The sequence below is a fragment of the Sinocyclocheilus rhinocerous genome, unplaced genomic scaffold (assembly GCF_001515625.1).
Source record: "Sinocyclocheilus rhinocerous isolate Xijiao unplaced genomic scaffold, SAMN03320098_v1.1 scaffold2645, whole genome shotgun sequence".
NCBI classification, from domain to species: Eukaryota; Metazoa; Chordata; class Actinopteri; order Cypriniformes; family Cyprinidae; genus Sinocyclocheilus; species Sinocyclocheilus rhinocerous.
In genome coordinates, this window is record NW_015654522.1 from 296,947 (window position 1) to 315,434 (window position 18,488).

Consider the following 18,488-nt stretch of genomic DNA (forward strand, 5'->3'; position numbering starts at 1 on the left):
TTATTAATATATATATATATATATATATATATATTAGGGGTGTAATGATACACGTATTCGTATTGAACCGTTCGGTACGAGGCTTTCGGTTCAGTACGCATTACAAATGAGTTTTAATGAGTTTTTATCTAAAAACAAACTAGTCTGCGTGCTTCTACACTCTAAAGCTATCAGAAATTTATTACCACTCTTTGGTAAAAAGCAAACTGTAAAATTATTATCTATAAAGGGTAAAAAATAAAACTTGATTGAGGGCAGTGGGCCGAAAGTAAATGTTGCATTATATCCAATTACTTTATTGAAATGTGTATAACATTTTTATCATTAAGTTTTCATTTATTTTTTTTTTATTATATGAAAATTCAAGGCTGTGGTTTCTCTTTATTTGCTGGGTTTACTGACTTGATAAAGTGTCCTTCTCTTCAGGTGGAGTAGAGGAGCAGGCCGCTGCTGCTACAGTGTGCGCTCTCTTGTGCGTGCAGCTTGGGGGTGGAGTTGAAGGTGAGGAGGGCTTTAAGATTTTCCGCCCCATCCTCAGCTCCATTTTGATTGACAGCTGTGCCAGCCTGTCAGCTCGACAGAGTGTGAGTTAATGCCTCAATATATGTCTATAAACTTTTATTTGTTTGATTCCATTAACACTTAAAATGGGATTGTTTACTTATATCTTACCTTTTGTCAGTGCGCTCGAGCTCTGGGTATGTGCTGCTACGTGTCTGCCTCAGATGATGCAGAGGTATGATGAGATCTTGTAAAATGTATATGAATATTTATAGATCTGCATGTTTGTAAAAGTCGTTTTCCTCCTGTCTTTTTCAGGACCTGCTAAAATCTATTGGTCATTTGGAGAGTGTGTTTGTGGGTGCGTATCCCCTGGGTGATGGCACTCTGCCCTCTGTCAAAGCCGGGATCCCTGCGCTCCACAGCGCCGCCCTTCAGTCTTGGGCTCTGCTCTGCACCCTTTGCCCTGCATCACGCATCAACACCATTCTGAACCAGTGAGTTTGAATTGCAAAAAAACACATCTTTGCACAAATAGTCCATTGTCCAAATAGGCAAAAGGTTGTAAAAAATAATGGCCTGCACTCTGTAAAAATGATAAAGGTCAACGAAAAAGCAAATGCGAAATAAACAAAAATTTACTGAGAAATGGCAAACGTTTCAGCTACAGTGCTTGTTTCAATTATGTTTGGACCCACAAATCTACCCATATTTCCTTGCTGAACATCAGTAAAAAAAGAACTTGAACAACAAAAAAACACTACTTTTTCTATGCTCTCACTATTTCTTATATCCCTCCTTGTTCTAGTTTGTATTATTATATAGGGATACACTGAATGTTCGGCAACCGAAATTATTCGGCCGAAAATAGCAAAAAAAAGCTCTTTCGGTGTTCGGCCGAATAAGCGAAAAGACCAAATAAATTGTCCCAAGCAATGATATGGTGTGGTCAAATAGCAACCAGCGTAAAGTGAGAGGCGTGCACTCTTTATAATGCAGCACACATGTCAGCAGTGTGAAAGCATTTAAAACTGTCAGAGAAAGACGCAAAAATCATTACAAGCACCGACAGCGAGAAACTGTTTAGGACTGCATCGCATGTCTTCAATGAGAAGAGGAAGGGGTGATTGTTGCTGGTTACTGTATGATGATTGAAATCACGAAATGGCCTTAAACAATTAGTAAATAAATTGCAGAACGTTATGTTTTCTAAATCATGCACGCATTGCATGAATTCTGACAGCGCTGCATGAACTCGTGTCGGATCTGCTTGTTAACCAGGGTTCAAAGTCCAAAGCGAAAATCTGCGCTGAACTAATGTTACTCGTCAGTTGCTCAGTCACAAATTTTTACAAGGCATGTGACAATGCGATACGTGCGACGTATTCGTAATGAGACTCATTTATAAATCTGCTGTCAACAAAAAGAAGCATTGAGGTCTTCCTGCGCGTTTCTGCCAAAATAAAAGTTGAGAAAAAGCAAGAACTTCAACATTCATAAATGTTAGAATTAGAGATCGACCGATATATCGATTTACCGATATTTTCCCGCATTTTACAATAATCGGATATCGGTTTTGTAATATCGGATTCACCGATGAACGCCGCCATCTTGTAGATGTTTTGAGAATTGCGCGCAGGATCACCATTGCAGCGCATCTGAGGGGAAACAAGACAACAACAACGGCGTGCACGGGTACTTGATTTACTGTAGTTAGTAAACTTTATTTAACATAACAGCCATTAATGCACAAATGAGATGTATTACATAAATGCCTGATATGCAGTTTATGCAGCTTGGCTCGAAGAAATGGAGACGAACTCACAGAGTCATGTAAGATAATCAGTCAAGTCCTGTCCCAATAAAGACGTAACTTTGCGTGAATTAAATAATATGCAGCCATGAATGGGCGCATGTTGGAAATAAAAGTGCTGAATTTAATTCGCTCTCTGTTGTCTATAGACTGTTTCAACGGCAATAACATAAACAAACGTTACTGCGCATGCGCGCTTTTGTGGCCCTAACTTAACTTCCGGTAGACTTCCAAATAGAATCAATAACAGCAGCTAAGTAGTCCGTCTAGAGTAGATTATTTTTGATAAGCAAAATATGTTTGCTGGGTAAATCAGATGGACTTGCTGAAAATGCTAATTCATTCTCTGCCAGTAGGAGGTGAAGCTGTGAAGAATAATTAGGCTGTGAAGCTGTGGTTATTTCACATTTTCTTTTTTTCTTGTATTTTCACCTTTATAGTGTATGGGCCTTTTTGTTGTTACAAAGCCACAGTCCAAAACTGTTTTGATATCTAAACCACAGTGAATACAGAAGACATAATATTTTATGTAATGCTTTCATAAGGGTGAGAAAAAAAGCTATGTGACAACACCCAGATTGAATAGATAGACTTATTTGTCTGTAATATGATCCATCTCTTTATCTGTCTTTTAGCCACATGCCACGTCTACACGCGTGTTTAGAAAGCAGTGAGGTGAACTTCAGGATTGCTGTGGGAGAGACCATCGCTCTGCTGTGTGAACTGGGACGGGACATCGATCAGGTGTGTGTTGTGTAATGCTGAATAGGTTTGAGTGTCAGGACGATGGCAGTGTACGTAATGTGTGTGGTGTTTCAGGAGTTTGAGTATGAGGACTGCGATGCATTGTGTGACAGTCTAAAGAACCTGGCAACTGATGGAAACAAACATCGTGCTAAAAATGACCGCAGGAAACAGCGCTCAATCTTCAGAGAGGTGCTGCACTACATTGAGGTGAAAGGAGAGCCACAACTCATGCCTTTTTGTTTTTAAATAACATGTCAGTTAATTACATCCAAATATTTTATAGCAAATTTTCATGCAGGGCTAATAAACCGAGTTGATCCAGGACTGTCTTAGATGATTATGGTTTAAAAATTTACTGACATCAGACCAAACATTCCCTCGTATTTTCAGAATGAAGATTTCACAGAGGAGAAGATCCAGTTTGGGATTGAGGCCATCTACATTGATGGCTGGATGCGCCGCAGGATTTATGATGCCTTTAAGGAAGTGCTCGAGTCTGGAGTCAGACACCACCTACAGGTGAGGAGGACCAATTGCAGCTCACCATTGGCATAACACTGTGTAGTACTATAGAAAAATGTTGAACCCCCCTCCCACTTTTTAAAAAAAACAATTCGCAATTTAAATAATTGATATTTGAATCTATTCATGAGTAATGCACTGTAGAAATTAAAACAGGCTTGTTCATATTTAAATTAAAATATTTCTAAAAGTATCTATATTGAATGAAATCAGAATTGAAATGCAAGCTTCTGGTCCTAATTAAAACAGATCAGAAAATCAGTGCTTTATAGTGGAAGTTTCTGTATATAGTAAGTTTTGGAATTCATGAATGTTCAGGGATCCCTCTTGATTTTACCAATGATTTTATATGTTGTTAGTGATTTTTAAAGTAATTTTTGCTCTCAATTTCTAATCTAACACATTTTAGAGCTTGTCATTACTAGAAAAATGTATATTCTTTATAAAATACATATGGTATTTTAAGATTCTGTTAATTTACTTGACATTTCCAGTGATAGAAATCACATTTATTCAAAATTAGGCTACCTCATATTTTTTTGAGTTTTTTGGTAGACCCATTAGTAGGGTTGGGTACCTATGTAACCGGTATGTACTAGAACCGAATCAGAATGCAGATTTCGGTGCCTCATTTCGGTGCCACTTAAATGCCTGAGCGATCGATTGAAATATTTGTCCTGGTTCTCCGAAATGGACGTAAGAAGCATGGGTGTCGCTAGGCCATTTTTAGCGGGGCTATAGCGATTAACTTCATAAACTGTACACAAATTCGTGATTGCCTCAGAGTCAGTCCCCTTTAAATTTCATAGCGCGCTCTTCAATCCGCTGACCGCGGCGGCGCATCGCAAGCGGCCTCAAGCAGAAACAGAGGACACAAGGTGTGTGTTTATTGACAAATTGTTATAATATCTATATCTGTGCAGTTCTTCGTCATAAATACAGTTTACAAAAAGTCACGAGGGAGCAATTGGTTTCTCATCTACTGTAAAGTTTTTGCTGCATTCACCATTCATCACACACCACAGCTGTTTCCTCCAGTGAAAATCTAGCCCTTGACACATATGAACGCATACTTTATAAAACGATCATGTTGCTATTTTCATTTGAAAATTTTATATTTAATATAAAACATATTACAGTGCATGTGGCATACCATACAGTCATTCACAGAACTGATTAAAGACAGTGACAGACAGCACTCATTCAATTCACTCATTTTAACTAAATATCAGAGTGATTGACAGAGATACAGTAGAAACATTGTGTAGTTTTGTATTAAATATTGTTTTGCATTAAATAATGACCCAGATCGTGAAATACATTTATTAACCTTACAGTAAGGGAAGCACAACTCGGGGAAATGAGAGCATCCGAGGAGCATGTGAATGCTATATTTATTTTTAATGTTCTTTAATGTTATCCATCGTTTTTTTTGTGGCTCTTTTTTTAAAGTATCGTTTCAGGCACCGTTTAGGCACCGGTACCATTTTAAAAGTATCGATTTGGCACCGGTATCGTAAGAAACCCAATCGATATGAACCCAACTCTAACCATTAGTAGAATTGGTAGTTATTAGTCCTTATTTTAATGCTTTTTTTTGGGCTTGTTTTATATCGTTTATATCAAGTCATCTTGAGGCTCCGGCCTCATGTTTGAGAACCACTGTTCTGCAGTGTTTGTTATGAGTTTTTGTCTGTTTTTTGTAGTTTAATCCTTTGTTGAGGGATATTTTTGGACTTGGACCTCCTCTCATCCTGGATGCGTCTGTCAAAGCAAGCAGGATCTCCCGCACAGAGAGGGTAATCTTGAACCTTTCGCTTATAAATGTAATAAATAACGAACAGTGACACTGACATGACGAGAAGTCTTATTTTGCAGCGTGAAGTCAGATTCAACTGATTTTGTAAACGGTGCTTATTTAATTTGCATTTTTTTGGCAGACAGTTTCATTCACTAAGGTTTTGTGTGCATATTTATATAACTTTGGTTTGTCTCTTCACAGCATCTGTTTAACTCTGCTGCATTCAAAGCCCGGACTAAATTAAGGAACAAAGTGAGGGACAAACGTGCCGACGTGATGTGAGGATGAAGAGAAACACTACATCCTTAAAGGAACACTCCACTATTTTTGAAAATGGCTCATTTTCCAACTCCCCTAGAGTTAAACAGTTGAGTTTTACTGTTTTTGAATCCATTCAGCTGATCTCCGGGTCTGGCGGTAGCACTTTTAGCTTAGCTTAGCATAGATCATTGAATCTGATTTGCTCAAAAATGATCAAAGAGTTTCTATATTTTTCCTATTTAAAAACTTGACTCTTCTGTAGTTACATCGTGTACTAAGACCGACGGAAAATGAAAAGTTGTGATTTTCTAGGCCGATAAGGCTAGGAACTATACTCTCATTCCGGTGTAATAATCAAGGAACTTTGCTGCTGTACCATGGGTGCAGCAGGTGCAATGATATTACGCAGCGCCTGAAAATAGTCCCAGCTAGGTAACTTCCAATAAGCCTATTGGTAACCATGGAACGGCAGCAAAGTTCCTTGATTATTACACCGGAATGAGAGTATAGTTCTTAGCCTTATCGGCCTAGAAAATCACAACTTTTCATTTTCCGTCGGTCTTAGTACACGATGTAACTACAGAAGAGTTTTAAATAGGAAAAATATAGAAACTCTTTGGTCATTTTTGAGTGAGATGCTAACGGTCTAATCAGATTCAATGATCTATGCTAAGCTACAGCTAAAAGTGCTACCGCCAGACCCGGAGATCAGCTGAATGGATTTGAAAACGGTAAAACTCAACTGTTTAACTCTAGGGGAGTTGGAAAATGAGCTTATTTTTAAAAATAGTGGAGTGTTCCTTTGAAATCCCCACAGCTCACTTGAAATTATGGTTTGACATACTGCCAAGCCATAGACTTGACAATGGACATGCGTGCGTGACTGTCTGTCTGAGTGTGTGTGAGTGTGAAAGGCTGGGTGTGTGCACACGTGTGTATGCGGTGTTGTGTTTTTATTTAACATCACAGTGTGAAAGCTAGGAATTCTACAGTTGAACCAACATGAAATATAACAACCTCTTGTAAGGCTGAATTCAGCTTTTCTGTTGAAACCTGTTTTACCTCCGCAAGTGTTTTTTGGAAAAAAAATGAATTTTTATTATCTAAACATCAACTTTTTACAGCTCTGCAACAAACAAAGAGGCCAAGAAAAATTAATTCTTTGTAGATTTTCTATATATGCATTTTATAAGTGGACTATGCTGATGCACCTATGATCTGATGATGCAAACAAATGAAAATACATCTTGACTGCAGGTTACCAGAGTTAGTGTAGACCATTTTGTTAAACCTCTTCTGAAAATTTTTTTTGGGCTCAGTGTGATGCAGTCAGCTAAGGTTCTTACACTATTGTACCTTCACCCCAAGCTCTTGCATGCCCATTTAGATCATGCTTTCAACATTTCTTTTGAATTTCTTTCTAAATATTAAAAACCACCATGTCACAAGTTTTCTTTGAAGCAAATGTACTGTATGCAGCAGCAGGATTTTGGAAGAGAAAACACAAAATAAATTATGTAATTATCTTTGACAGAGTTGGAAGTCTTTTTGACAGACACAAATGTATTTGTAGTAAGACATGGCTTTCATTAAAAACAAATTATGAGGAAAGTGTGATGACTAGAACTGCACTACAAATCTCAGCCTGGTTATTTGATTACATATCATTAAAATGTGTTTGATACAGTCAGTTTAAACATGGATACATTTATTGTTCGTTTGCTATTATATTTCATTTTAAGTAACATCTTAAGTAATCATTAGGGTCATGCACATTTTGTAACTCTTATTTTGAAAAGCTTTCAACACGTCTCCTTTTTATGGGTACTCTCGCGAGATTTTAGACCAAACTGACTCATAACAAGTTTGGCTAAAATGTTCAGCCATACAAGTCAACATACAGAGGTAAATTACAACATTTCTACATACTTAACAATAAGGGCAGATCTATCAACTCGCATTGTGTCACTAATAAGCAAGGTTACCAAAATCCAGAGCTTATAACGCTACAGGTGAGTGACAGTTTGATGCAGCGTCAAGACGCGACCAGCTGCAGACCTGCTAATCGGCCCGTGGCTGGAGGAGTCCGTCAATGGATCAGCTGTTATTTCAGAGCGTTTGTGTTGTAAAGTATTGATTGTCCCTCCCCCGTATTATATGTTGGGCCTGGCCACATGTCATTAATTTCGCTTTACACTGTAAGATTTTGACATCGAAATTCCTTTTTTAGAATGCAGATTCAGATAGATTTGGTGTCGGCAAATGTAATTTTGTCATACTTTATCTTTTTTAAAATCACATAATGAGGCAAGAAGTAAGATTTTCATGTACAAAGCATTTGTCTGAAATGCCTATAATCAGGAGACACATTAAGGTGTTTTACAGTGTTGATATTTTTTTCCTTTGTATTTCATAGCTACACAAAACTATTTTGCGAGGAGATGAGCAGCCACCTCTCCAGAGATGTGAGGACTGCTGTTCCTTGTACCACTGTCCTTTCTGTGGGCCTGAAATGTTCAAACCCGCCATCAAAAGCAAATGTTTAAAGCATTTACAAGGTCACAGAAGAAGAGCGATACGGCACAAGGGCAAGTATTAAATAATGCGTGTAAGAAATTACAAGCATTTAAATGTATATATTTTACTTGAAAGAGTCCCAGGTAATGAAGTCACAGGAATAAATATTTATTCTGTTCCGTCGAGTATTAAAATGTACTGAAGCATAGAATTTTGTAAAAGCATAAGTAAATCTTAGTATCAAATGGATATCTAACAGAGGACTTTTTTCCTTTTTACTCATTTTTTTGTTTCACTAGAGTTCTTCATTTTTAAATGTCATTTAAAGTGTCGAGCTGCTCCACACTTTCACTGCGTTAGCTGCACATCCACTTTTATGAGGAAAGATGGTTTTCTAAAACACCTGGCCATGTGCGAGAGCAAAAAACCCAAAGTAACAGTTGTGGAGCTGAAATCAGAGGAGAGTTTACCTGCACCAGATCTTCATCTGACTACATCTGAGGCTGGCAGTACTGAGGAGATGCCTGTCCGCGAAGGACACAAGAATCTGATCACTGAAGATGCTCAGAAAATCAGGAGAAGAAAAGCAAACTTTGAGCAACACTTGTGCCCTAAAAGGGTAAGTTTCTTTTTTTATTATCTATATACACTACTATTCAAAAGTTTGTGGTAAGTAAAACGTTTTTTAGTATAGCTGACATATAAAGATGTTTATAATGTTACAAAATGTTTTGAATTGCATACAAATGCTGTTCTTTTGAAATTTCTATTAATTAAATAACCCTGAAAAATGTATCGCAGCTTCCACAAAAATATTAAGCAGCATAATTGTTTTTAACATTGATAATGATAATTAATGTTTCTTGAGTACCAAATTAGCATAGTAGGATGATTTCTGAAGGATCATGTGACACTGAAGACTGGAAGAATCTTTGGGGCCTTGTTGTGTCAAAATTTGTGACGAGCTGTGGAAATTGATATAAACATTCACATCTCTATTCACCCTGTGCTGTTGCAGGCTGTAAGTGAGGAAACAGTGAGCCAGGGGCTCAGTGATTCAGAGATGGCAGTCCAAAACTCCAGAGGTGAGTCTCATCAAACAGAAAATATTCAGCATAATGCAGTTTGCTTGACTTGACCTTTCATTTCCAGTGTGACAAATGACCTAAGTACTATCAGGCACAGATTTAAACATATTTTTATTCAGTCATTATTTGATCATAGTGACAAAAAATGATTAGATTTTTTGTCAAAATTAGTTTAGACTGTCATTCTATCCAGTCACAGGATTTCAATCTTGTTTGATAATTTGAGTCGATTTTAGAGTGTAGTGTTTTCAATTGTCACGCATGTTTCATTTGTTGCATTCAGAGCGGATTGATAGTCTGGTCATTTGTGATCCTCAGTCGTTTATTGTATGATGTCCAGTTATTCTATGTAAACATATACAAAGCCTATTGTTTTATAATCTGTTCAGAATTCTAAAAGTCATGCAGTGTGTTCCAGCCAAAAGTCTGATTCTCTGTCAGTCTGGCTGACAACAAGACTATGAAATGCAGTGAGTCTTGTGCCATATCCATGTCCTCTGATCAGAGTGTTTGATAGTCTTACTCTCTTTAATCTCAGGTGAAGGAGGGATTATGGAGGAGCAGGTGAGAACAGATGACCCAACTATATCCCCAGTGGATGAAGGAGATGCTTCAGTGGTAGATCTCTCTGTAGTGGATCATAATGTCACAGAGACCACTGTCTCAAATTCTGCTGCCAATCCTCATCCTATAGAGGCTGATGTCGCCATACAGACTTTGGTAAATGAGATGTTCTCTGGACACACATCTGTTGAAAGCACCATCCCACAAAGATCCAGATCCGATGCACAAGATCTGTGTCCGTTCTGTGGTTTAATGCTGCACAGGAAGAATCTGCAGGTGCATTTAAGAAGGAAGCACCCAGATCAAGTGTCAAACCAGGAGAAAGCTGCCTCTGCTCAGGTGAAAAACCCAAAACAACAGAGACTTGCTTTGCGACAACAACAGAAGGTGAGAGAAGTTCATCCTTTGGGAGGTTTCGGAGATTTTTTTACTCTTTAGAGCAGGGTTTATGAGGGAACTGCATTGAGTTTGTGAGTCAAATTAAAATAAATACATATAAATTAAAAACAAAATAAAAAACGTTTTCTTAAAAAAAGAGTAAGTAATTTATTTGTTTACCTACATGTCATGTGACCAGTTACTGACATCAGAGAACTGTGAATTTGCAAATGTGTTGTTAAATTATCAAAATATTAACTTAAAATGTCAGGGTAAGTATTTTATGTCAAAGGGGGTTGGTTGACAGAAAAGTTTAGGAATCCCTGCTTTAAAATACAGCCTTAAACAGACAGTTCACCCAAAATGAAAATTCTGTCATCATTTATTTACTCTCATGTTATTCCAAACTGCATGACTATTTTATTCTGGAGAACACAAAAGCTGATATTTTGGACAAAAGACCATTCAGGACATTGTTCAAAATTTCTTCTGTGTTCCCCCAAAAAAGAAAGTCATGCAGGTTTTCAGTGATGGTGTGTAAACAACAGATTTATGGGGGAACTATTCCTTTATTGTTGATTGTCTCAGAAATTTCTTATATACATATTTAAATGATAGGAAAATAATATAAATACATTTTATAAATATAAATAATAATCCTAAATAGTTTCAATTTAAAGATAAATAGTAACAGAAACATCCTGAACGATTTCAAGTTTAAGATAAATAGTAACAAACGTTGCAGACATTTACAGCCAAAAGGGAATCACAATATCTTAAAACTGACGGGTAACGAAAATACATTATTACGTGATTTTACATGCAGCAAAACCCAATACTTTGTACATGATACTATGAATTATATTATTGTGATTAAACACAAGAGTTCTTCAATACTGGCGCAGGTAATTAAAGATCATAGTGTCGAAAGTGTGATGAATAAACCGAAACCCCCCCTCAGAGGCCGCAGAATGGATGCGTCCGCACCGAAAGTGCTTTGTCCGCGGTTGAAACATCGGCTGTCACCGACACTCCAGCGATTTTTTCCGATCTCAATCTTCTGTCACGACGGTCCACTTCAATTCACTGGACCGGTGTGGATTATTGTTGGTGACATGCGTTGCGGTGGCGTCTGTGTTGTTGTTGTTTTAGCCAGATTTCGTTTGCGCCCAGCTGACCCACATCTATTTTAAGGTGCAGACGTAAACGGTGCTACTTTTTAACATCTGGTCACTCTCTTTTATTAACGTGTTGCTTTATTATTGACAGAATACATCTTTTTAATGAGATCACTGGAAGCGTGATATCGTTATCAAAGCGTTATAAACACTAGTGAGATAAAAAATAGGATATTTTATATCGCAAAATGTTGACTAAATGTGTAACTGTAGCTATTTGTTAATTAGTTGCGTTGCATACAAAAAATAGTAAGTTTGAATTCTGCTGAGCACTACAGTACGTGAGATAGTATGTACTAAAGTAGTTTATATGATTCATATATGAGTTCATATGAATCAGTGGACTCTAAAGTGTCAAAAATGGGCAGTTTTACAGTGTGAGCCCACAAGAAAGGCAGGTTCATGTTCGTTTTCTGTTTATGTTGACTCATAGTTTATGTTTGTGGTCTCAGATTGCAATGGAGAGTGAAATCAGAGATGTGTTCAGACACTGTATCAGGTTTCCAGTGCCCATTTCTGCCTCTGTGGTCGCTGATGAGCTGGTGGACACTGCCAATGAGAAGCGTTGTATCACCATATTGGCCCGTAAGTATATTGAAGAGTTCTGCCATGTGGTTTTATGGTGTATTCTCTATTTAATTAGTTATATGACTTCAATGATGCTTGCTTTTCAACTCTCTCTCTCTCTAGGTTGGAGTCAGTGTGATTTGGAGAGAGGGGGGAAACTGCGTTTCTCTCAGAGATGGACTCTACTGTGTAAACACGACACAATCGAGCATGTGCTGCCGTCTGGAACAAGCTCACACATAGAGAAGGAGTAGGAGATATATACATAATATTCAGATATTCATGTATCTCAACAGATAAAAAGAAAGACTACAAGTAAACAACACACCTGTCATCAAAATGCATCTCTCACTTTCAGGTTGCTCAGCTGCCATTCTCCTTCTGGGACTCTTCAAGCTGTCATCCGGGAGGATGCTGGACATCAGTACGTGGAGGTAATGGCTATCTTTGATATTAAAATATTGAATTATTAAAGTATGATTCTTAATCCTTTTTTTTTCATTTGGTAGGTTTGGGGCCAAAATGGTCTGGAGAAAAGTTTGGACCTTACAGCTCTAAATAAACATGGAAAAGTGTACGAAGATGGTAAGAAACACTTTTTGTTGTCCATGTTATACACCAGGGGTTTCAAATCACTAACTGTCTTATAGAAATGAACTTGTACTGACTTTGAGCTTTACTTAAGGTTCATGAGACAAGGATGCATCAAATTGATCAAAGTTGACAATAAAGCCATATATAATTTAACAAAAGATTTTTATTTCAAAGAAATTCTGTTCTTTAGAACTTTATATTCATCCAAAAATCTTGAAAAAATGTATCACAGTTTACACAAAAATATTAAGCAGACCAATTTTTTTCAAAATTGATAATAAGAAATGCTTCTAGAGTACCAAATCAGCATACAGTATTAGAATGTTTTCTGAAATATAATGTGACACTGATGACTTTGGCTTTTTGGCATTGGCTGCTGAAAATTCAGCTTGGCCATCACAAGATAACTTACATTTTGAAATTGAAAACAGTTATTTAAAATGGTAATTATGTTTCTCAATATTACTGTTTTACTGTATATTTGATCAAATAAATGCAGCACTGTTAAACATGAGAGACTTATCTAAAAAAAATATTTACTAATGTTTCCGACCCCAAACTTTTGAATGGTTGTGTAGTTGAAGATACACATTTATGCCGAGGCATTCTGTAATTTGGAAACTAATGATTCTTTATAGTAGCCAGTGGCTCTCTGGTCTTTTTTTCAGTCTGGAGCCCAGATCATTGTTTAAGGATATTAGTCTGATTGCGTGTACTTTGTTTTTTTGTGTGTCATTAGCTCAGTTTGCATGTCTGGCCTGGTCACCATGTGAAAACAAGTTGCTCTATGTGGCTGAAAAAAAGAGGGTCGAGCCATCAGCACATTCATCAGTTGCATCAGCCAATGAGGATGGTGGGCTAGTGTTGCTTGAGGAACAGGTGAAATGTCTTCTCCCATATATACTTTCATACAGTAACCGTTATGGCTAGACATTTGAAGATATGCGTTTAAGGCTTTTGAAGAAATGTGTGCATTTCTCAGGATAAGAACATATATATTGAAGACTGGGGTGAAGGTCTGGTGGGTAAGAGCTGTCCTGTCTTATGTGTGGCTGATCTCAACAAAGGGGCAGTTATCGTATATGCTGGCGTACCTCCGCATATATCACCAGGACAGGTGAGTCAGATGTATATTACAATTCTCATTTGTCTAATTGATAATCAAGTATGTTATGCCACACATGGGAAATATTATATCAGCAATCTCAAATTCAATTGTTGTAAATGTTAACTGAATTATAAAATACTCCTTGTTCGTTCATAAGGCTCTGTGGGCACCTAATGGAAGGGGCGTGGTGTTTGTGGGCCAATGGAATGAGCCGTTCAGACTGGGCCTGAAATTCTGCTCTAATCGTAGGTGAGGGCGGAGTTAAAGATAACTTCAACAGCTATAATTTTTCCTTAGAACTATTGATCCAGTAATAATCCCACAATCCCTAAAGTGCTAGTATTTAATAAGATGCTTATATTAGAGAATTAATTCCGATTTTGTTTCTTTTTCCAGATCAGCTCTCTACTACCTGGATATGAAAGGAAACTGTGGTAAGTATCTTTATAGGAGAGTTTATGTGTAAGCATCTTTTTATGTGCCTTTTCTTCACTCTTTGGGCTTTGACTTGTATACAGTTTTGTGAAACTTGAACTCTTGGTCCTGTAACCTCTCTTTGTCCAATATGACCTGTCTTTGCCAGAGTGCTTGTCAGCTGAAGGTGTGTCTGTTTCAAGCCCTCAAATGAGTCCGGACTCGTGCTGGATCATATACTTGCAGGGACAGGTGTTTGGACCACATCGTCAGTGCCTGAGAATGATGCTGGTGAGAACATACAGTTCAATATATCATACATGAATTGCTTTATAATAAATGCTGTTCTTTTGAACTCTTTATTCATTAAGAATCTTGAATAAAATGTATCATGGTTTTTCCACAACTTTTTTTCAAAAGGGATAGTAATAAGAAATGTATCTTGAGCACCAAATCAGCGTGTTAAAATGATTTCTGAAGGACCGTGTGACACTGAAGATGGCTGCTGAAAGTTCAGCTTTGCCATCACTGGAAAAAAATATTAAAATAACAAAGCAAATAATATCTCTCTGATTTTACTGTATTTTCGATCAAACAGTTGCAACCTTGGTTAGCATAAGAGACTTTGAATAAGATTAATCTTATTTGACTATTTATTAGACTACTTTCTCTTTTTTGTCTCTTTTTTAATTTCTTTTAGTATGACATGAAGAACAGAAGCACTTCAGTCTTAGTAGATGTGGTCAGGAGAGCAGAAAAAGGTACTTAAAAGAAAACCCACATGCACGCACATTGAAAAGTGACATGAAGTCAGTTTTATTTAAATAGCGCTTTTCACAATGGACATAGGTGTGATGTCATGTCCCCTCACAGGTCAGTTTGCTGGTATATACGAATCATTGCCATCTCAATGCTGGTCTGCAGACAATGAGAGAATCTTCTTTAGCAGTTCCTGTGAAAACAATAAGGTAAACAAAACAAATACACATACACAAAAAATACCAGTACTTGACCCAAATAGTGAAGAAAAAAAATTGGCACACTGTTAAATATCTTGCATAGAAAGCCTGTATGTCTCCAATTTCTGCACTGTGTGGATTCTGAATTTCTGATTCTTAGTGTTACGATTTTGTGATTTGCACCATCTGTTCTTCTAGGCAGTGTTCTCAGTTGACAGAACCACAGGAAGAGTCACACAAGTGTGCGGACTGGATGCGCTAAGACAAGGTAGTATAAATATGGAGTGATGCCATAACTGCTCTGACTCCATAAGAACGAAAGATATTCTAAGGCCATTTGGTCACTTTACTGTCAGTGTCATTACTATGTTTCTTGCCAATTGTGACAGTCATTAATTCTGTGTGTGTGTTTGGTAGATGATTTCGGGAGTGTGCAGCTGTTGACAATACAAAAAGACCTGATGGTGATGAGCTGCTCATCTCCAAATCAACCTTCCTGCCTGGTACAACCATACACTCATGCACACACTTTTCTATAATAGTCATCTTTCACTGAAGAAACTGCGTTACATGTAGGGTTGGGTATCGTTTGAATTTTATCGATTCCGATTCTTATCGATTCCTAGTTTTGATTCCAATAAGATAAAAATTAAGTCAAACATTTAGATCTTTTTACAAAGCATTCTGTTGCAGCTGAGTAACACGAGCAAAAATCAGCAGCCTACAGAACACTGCAAGAGGAATTTTGCCTATGCTTTAAAAAAAATACCATAGCAAAAAGAACTAGATTAATATATATATAGATTTCAAATATTAAAGTGTTAAAGACAAGTAAACAGTCAGTAATAAGATAGGAACAAACAAATCAATTAGCAATATCATAAATAAATACAACTTGTAGCGAATCAGCTCATGGGGAAATATGAATAATTAATCATAACTAGTTATAATTAATTATAAATATTTAGATCCGCTGTAGATATTTACTTGACCTCTCAGGGTCAACTGTCTGTCAATTCTAAGAACGTTAATTTCCTGGTTAAGGGAAATTACTTTCTTACTGTACAATTCTACACAGAGCTTGTAGCATAAATCTGCATGATTAAGGGACTCCAGTTATGAGCAAACAATGAACAACGTCAAGTGTGATACAAATAAGACTTTATTAACTACATATAAAATGCGAACGCAGGAATCGTTAAGCAGAATCGAAATGCACGCGTCTTATCGAATACCTGGTTCTTGGAAATTTGGAACTGGTTCTAAAATGGAACCGGTTTTCGATACCCAACCCTAGTTACATGTAACACTGCGTGTTTTCTGTAGAAACTGGGCTTCCTCTCATCAGTGGATAAGGCTGAGGACATGCAACTTTGTAATGTGGGCGGAGCAGATGTGTATGAGGGATTTGATTGGCAGCCCATGTTAATCACACCCCCTTCTCAAGAGGAGAACCATCAGTTCTGTGAGTAAGATGGATGTATCATCAGATTTACAGCTGCTACCAGCAATATTTCTTTGTGATTTTACTCTTTCCTCCTCTCTATATAGCTGGACTGAATTTTGGAGCAATTTTGTTGAAGCCGTACAATCTTCCAGAGAGAAGGAAAAGTCCTCTAGTGGTGAATATACATGGTAAGGCTGACAATTGTTTGTTCATGACGTCATTATTTCTCAGACATAAGTGAACAGTGAAGTATTTGTCTGTGCAGGTGGTCCTCATGCTCATTTTGCTGCTGACTGGAACGCCACAGCTGCTGCTTTAACCAAACTGGGATTTGCTGTTCTGATGGGTAGGGTGTATATGTAGCATTCTAGTTCCTGTCACAACAAAAAATAGAGAATGAGCACTGATTTAAAGTATGACTTTGTGTGTCACAGTGAACTACAGGGGCTCCACTGGTTTCGGTCAAGATGGCATAGAGTCTCTGCTTGGAAACGTTGGCAGTCAGGACGTCAAAGATGTTCATGTGTGTATATGCACAAATAATGTGTGCATATTGAGGAAAAATTAGCTCATTTGTCAATTTTTGTGTCCAGAGGGCAGTGTTGTGCACTTTGCAGAATGAGACGACCCTTGATCCTGATAGGGTGGCAGTGATGGGTGGCTCTCATGGTGGTTTTCTGGCCTGCCACCTGGTTGGTCAGTATCCAGATTTCTATAGAGCTTGTGCAGCAAGAAACCCTGTGATCAACGCAGCCACACTGCTTGGAACCAGTGATATTGTAGACTGGTAACACACTCACATTTACATTCGTTAATAACCCTGCTATTAAAGATGAAAATGGTAATGGTGTTATGTGCTTATGCTATCCCTACAGGAGATATTCCTCTGTGGGGATTCAGTATGCTTTTGACCGGCTGCCCACATCACAGTCCCTCATTTCAATGCTGGAAAAGTCACCCATAATACATGCTGCACAGGTATACACACACACATTTACTAACTTAATCTAAATGTGTACATTGCATAGACTTATATGTTTATATATAGCTAGTTATAAATACTAAACCCTACCCCTAACAGAAAACCTTGTACTTTTTTACATTTAAAGCAGCACTATGTAACTTTTTCTGTGTTCAAAATGTGCAAAATGTATATAATGAGCGAGTACATCGTGAATTCATCTTCCAAACCGCGTTTTTGTCTACTTTGGTCATCACCGCTGCGTGGTAACACATACCTGCGTGAATCGCCAGAGACATAAACTTAGAGAAGTAGCTCCGGTTGGAATGTTCTTCCGCGGGATGTGTGCAGTTCTGTTTATTAACCGCTAGAGCGTTACATAGTTACATAGTGCTGCTTTAAAGATGTATTAAAGTGTACAGCACAAGTAGGAACTTGAATTGTGTTTGTGTTTTCCTGACATCTTCTGGTCAGAGCAGGCATTAAGTGTAAACTGAGGACTTTGAGAAGATGTTTAAATGTTCACCTAACCCTAACTTGTTTCATGTTTAAATACCTAATGCTGATTTTAATTTTGGGTATTTTTTTATTCTTTACTTTTTAATAAACGATTATTTAAAATTTAGTGAATATTGTGATATTTAAAAATTGGAACAATGAAAGTGAAACTGAAAGATTTTACTAACTATATATCCGCCTATATTTTAAAATAAACAGTATTTTCAACTCAGAAGTAAATATGCATATAATTTACTTATTTAACACGTTTTAAATTGTTATTTTGAAAATAGATTCAAATCGCGATTTTATGACGATTTCGATTAATCGCACAGCCCTACTTCTGGGTAAAAATGTATCCCCGTAATATGGTCAGATTGGTGCACACTCACTCATACTCACACACAAAGACAGAATAGTGATTAATATATAGTATTTTTGGGGTAGCAAAAGCTTAATATCTAAATAGAAGATCTTAAAGGGGTCATATGATGCGATTTCAATTTTTCCTTTCTCTGTGGAGTGTTACAAGCTCTTGGTGCATAAAGAAGATCTGTAAAGTTGCAAAGA

General features: G+C 37.3%; 2 protein-coding genes across 2 annotated transcripts in view; both read left to right on the plus strand.

The window, feature by feature from the left end:
* LOC107717527 (interferon-related developmental regulator 2-like) overlaps positions 1-5,739 on the plus strand; it is a 13,441-nt gene extending 7,702 nt beyond the window's left edge. Inside the window, exons 6-13 of the mRNA XM_016524303.1 lie at positions 427-584; positions 683-736; positions 820-998; positions 2,950-3,058; positions 3,134-3,268; positions 3,452-3,580; positions 5,290-5,382; positions 5,586-5,739. Coding sequence (XP_016379789.1) covers positions 427-584; positions 683-736; positions 820-998; positions 2,950-3,058; positions 3,134-3,268; positions 3,452-3,580; positions 5,290-5,382; positions 5,586-5,666 — 938 coding nt within the window. The 3' untranslated portion in view covers positions 5,667-5,739. The remainder of the gene's footprint in view (positions 1-426; positions 585-682; positions 737-819; positions 999-2,949; positions 3,059-3,133; positions 3,269-3,451; positions 3,581-5,289; positions 5,383-5,585) is intronic.
* Positions 5,740-7,474: 1,735 nt separating this feature from the next.
* Positions 7,475-18,488, plus strand: part of LOC107717528 (acylamino-acid-releasing enzyme) — a 16,014-nt gene continuing 5,000 nt past the window's right edge. The window contains exons 1-24 of the mRNA XM_016524304.1: positions 7,475-7,550; positions 8,062-8,233; positions 8,462-8,781; positions 9,181-9,247; positions 9,789-10,201; positions 11,823-11,955; positions 12,061-12,187; positions 12,296-12,371; positions 12,447-12,522; positions 13,271-13,410; positions 13,514-13,648; positions 13,797-13,888; positions 14,036-14,073; positions 14,223-14,344; positions 14,754-14,814; positions 14,927-15,021; positions 15,211-15,280; positions 15,430-15,515; positions 16,339-16,477; positions 16,564-16,647; positions 16,725-16,805; positions 16,894-16,982; positions 17,053-17,246; positions 17,335-17,437. Coding sequence (XP_016379790.1) covers positions 7,521-7,550; positions 8,062-8,233; positions 8,462-8,781; positions 9,181-9,247; positions 9,789-10,201; positions 11,823-11,955; positions 12,061-12,187; positions 12,296-12,371; positions 12,447-12,522; positions 13,271-13,410; positions 13,514-13,648; positions 13,797-13,888; positions 14,036-14,073; positions 14,223-14,344; positions 14,754-14,814; positions 14,927-15,021; positions 15,211-15,280; positions 15,430-15,515; positions 16,339-16,477; positions 16,564-16,647; positions 16,725-16,805; positions 16,894-16,982; positions 17,053-17,246; positions 17,335-17,437 — 2,943 coding nt within the window. The 5' untranslated portion in view covers positions 7,475-7,520. The remainder of the gene's footprint in view (positions 7,551-8,061; positions 8,234-8,461; positions 8,782-9,180; positions 9,248-9,788; positions 10,202-11,822; positions 11,956-12,060; positions 12,188-12,295; positions 12,372-12,446; positions 12,523-13,270; positions 13,411-13,513; positions 13,649-13,796; positions 13,889-14,035; positions 14,074-14,222; positions 14,345-14,753; positions 14,815-14,926; positions 15,022-15,210; positions 15,281-15,429; positions 15,516-16,338; positions 16,478-16,563; positions 16,648-16,724; positions 16,806-16,893; positions 16,983-17,052; positions 17,247-17,334; positions 17,438-18,488) is intronic.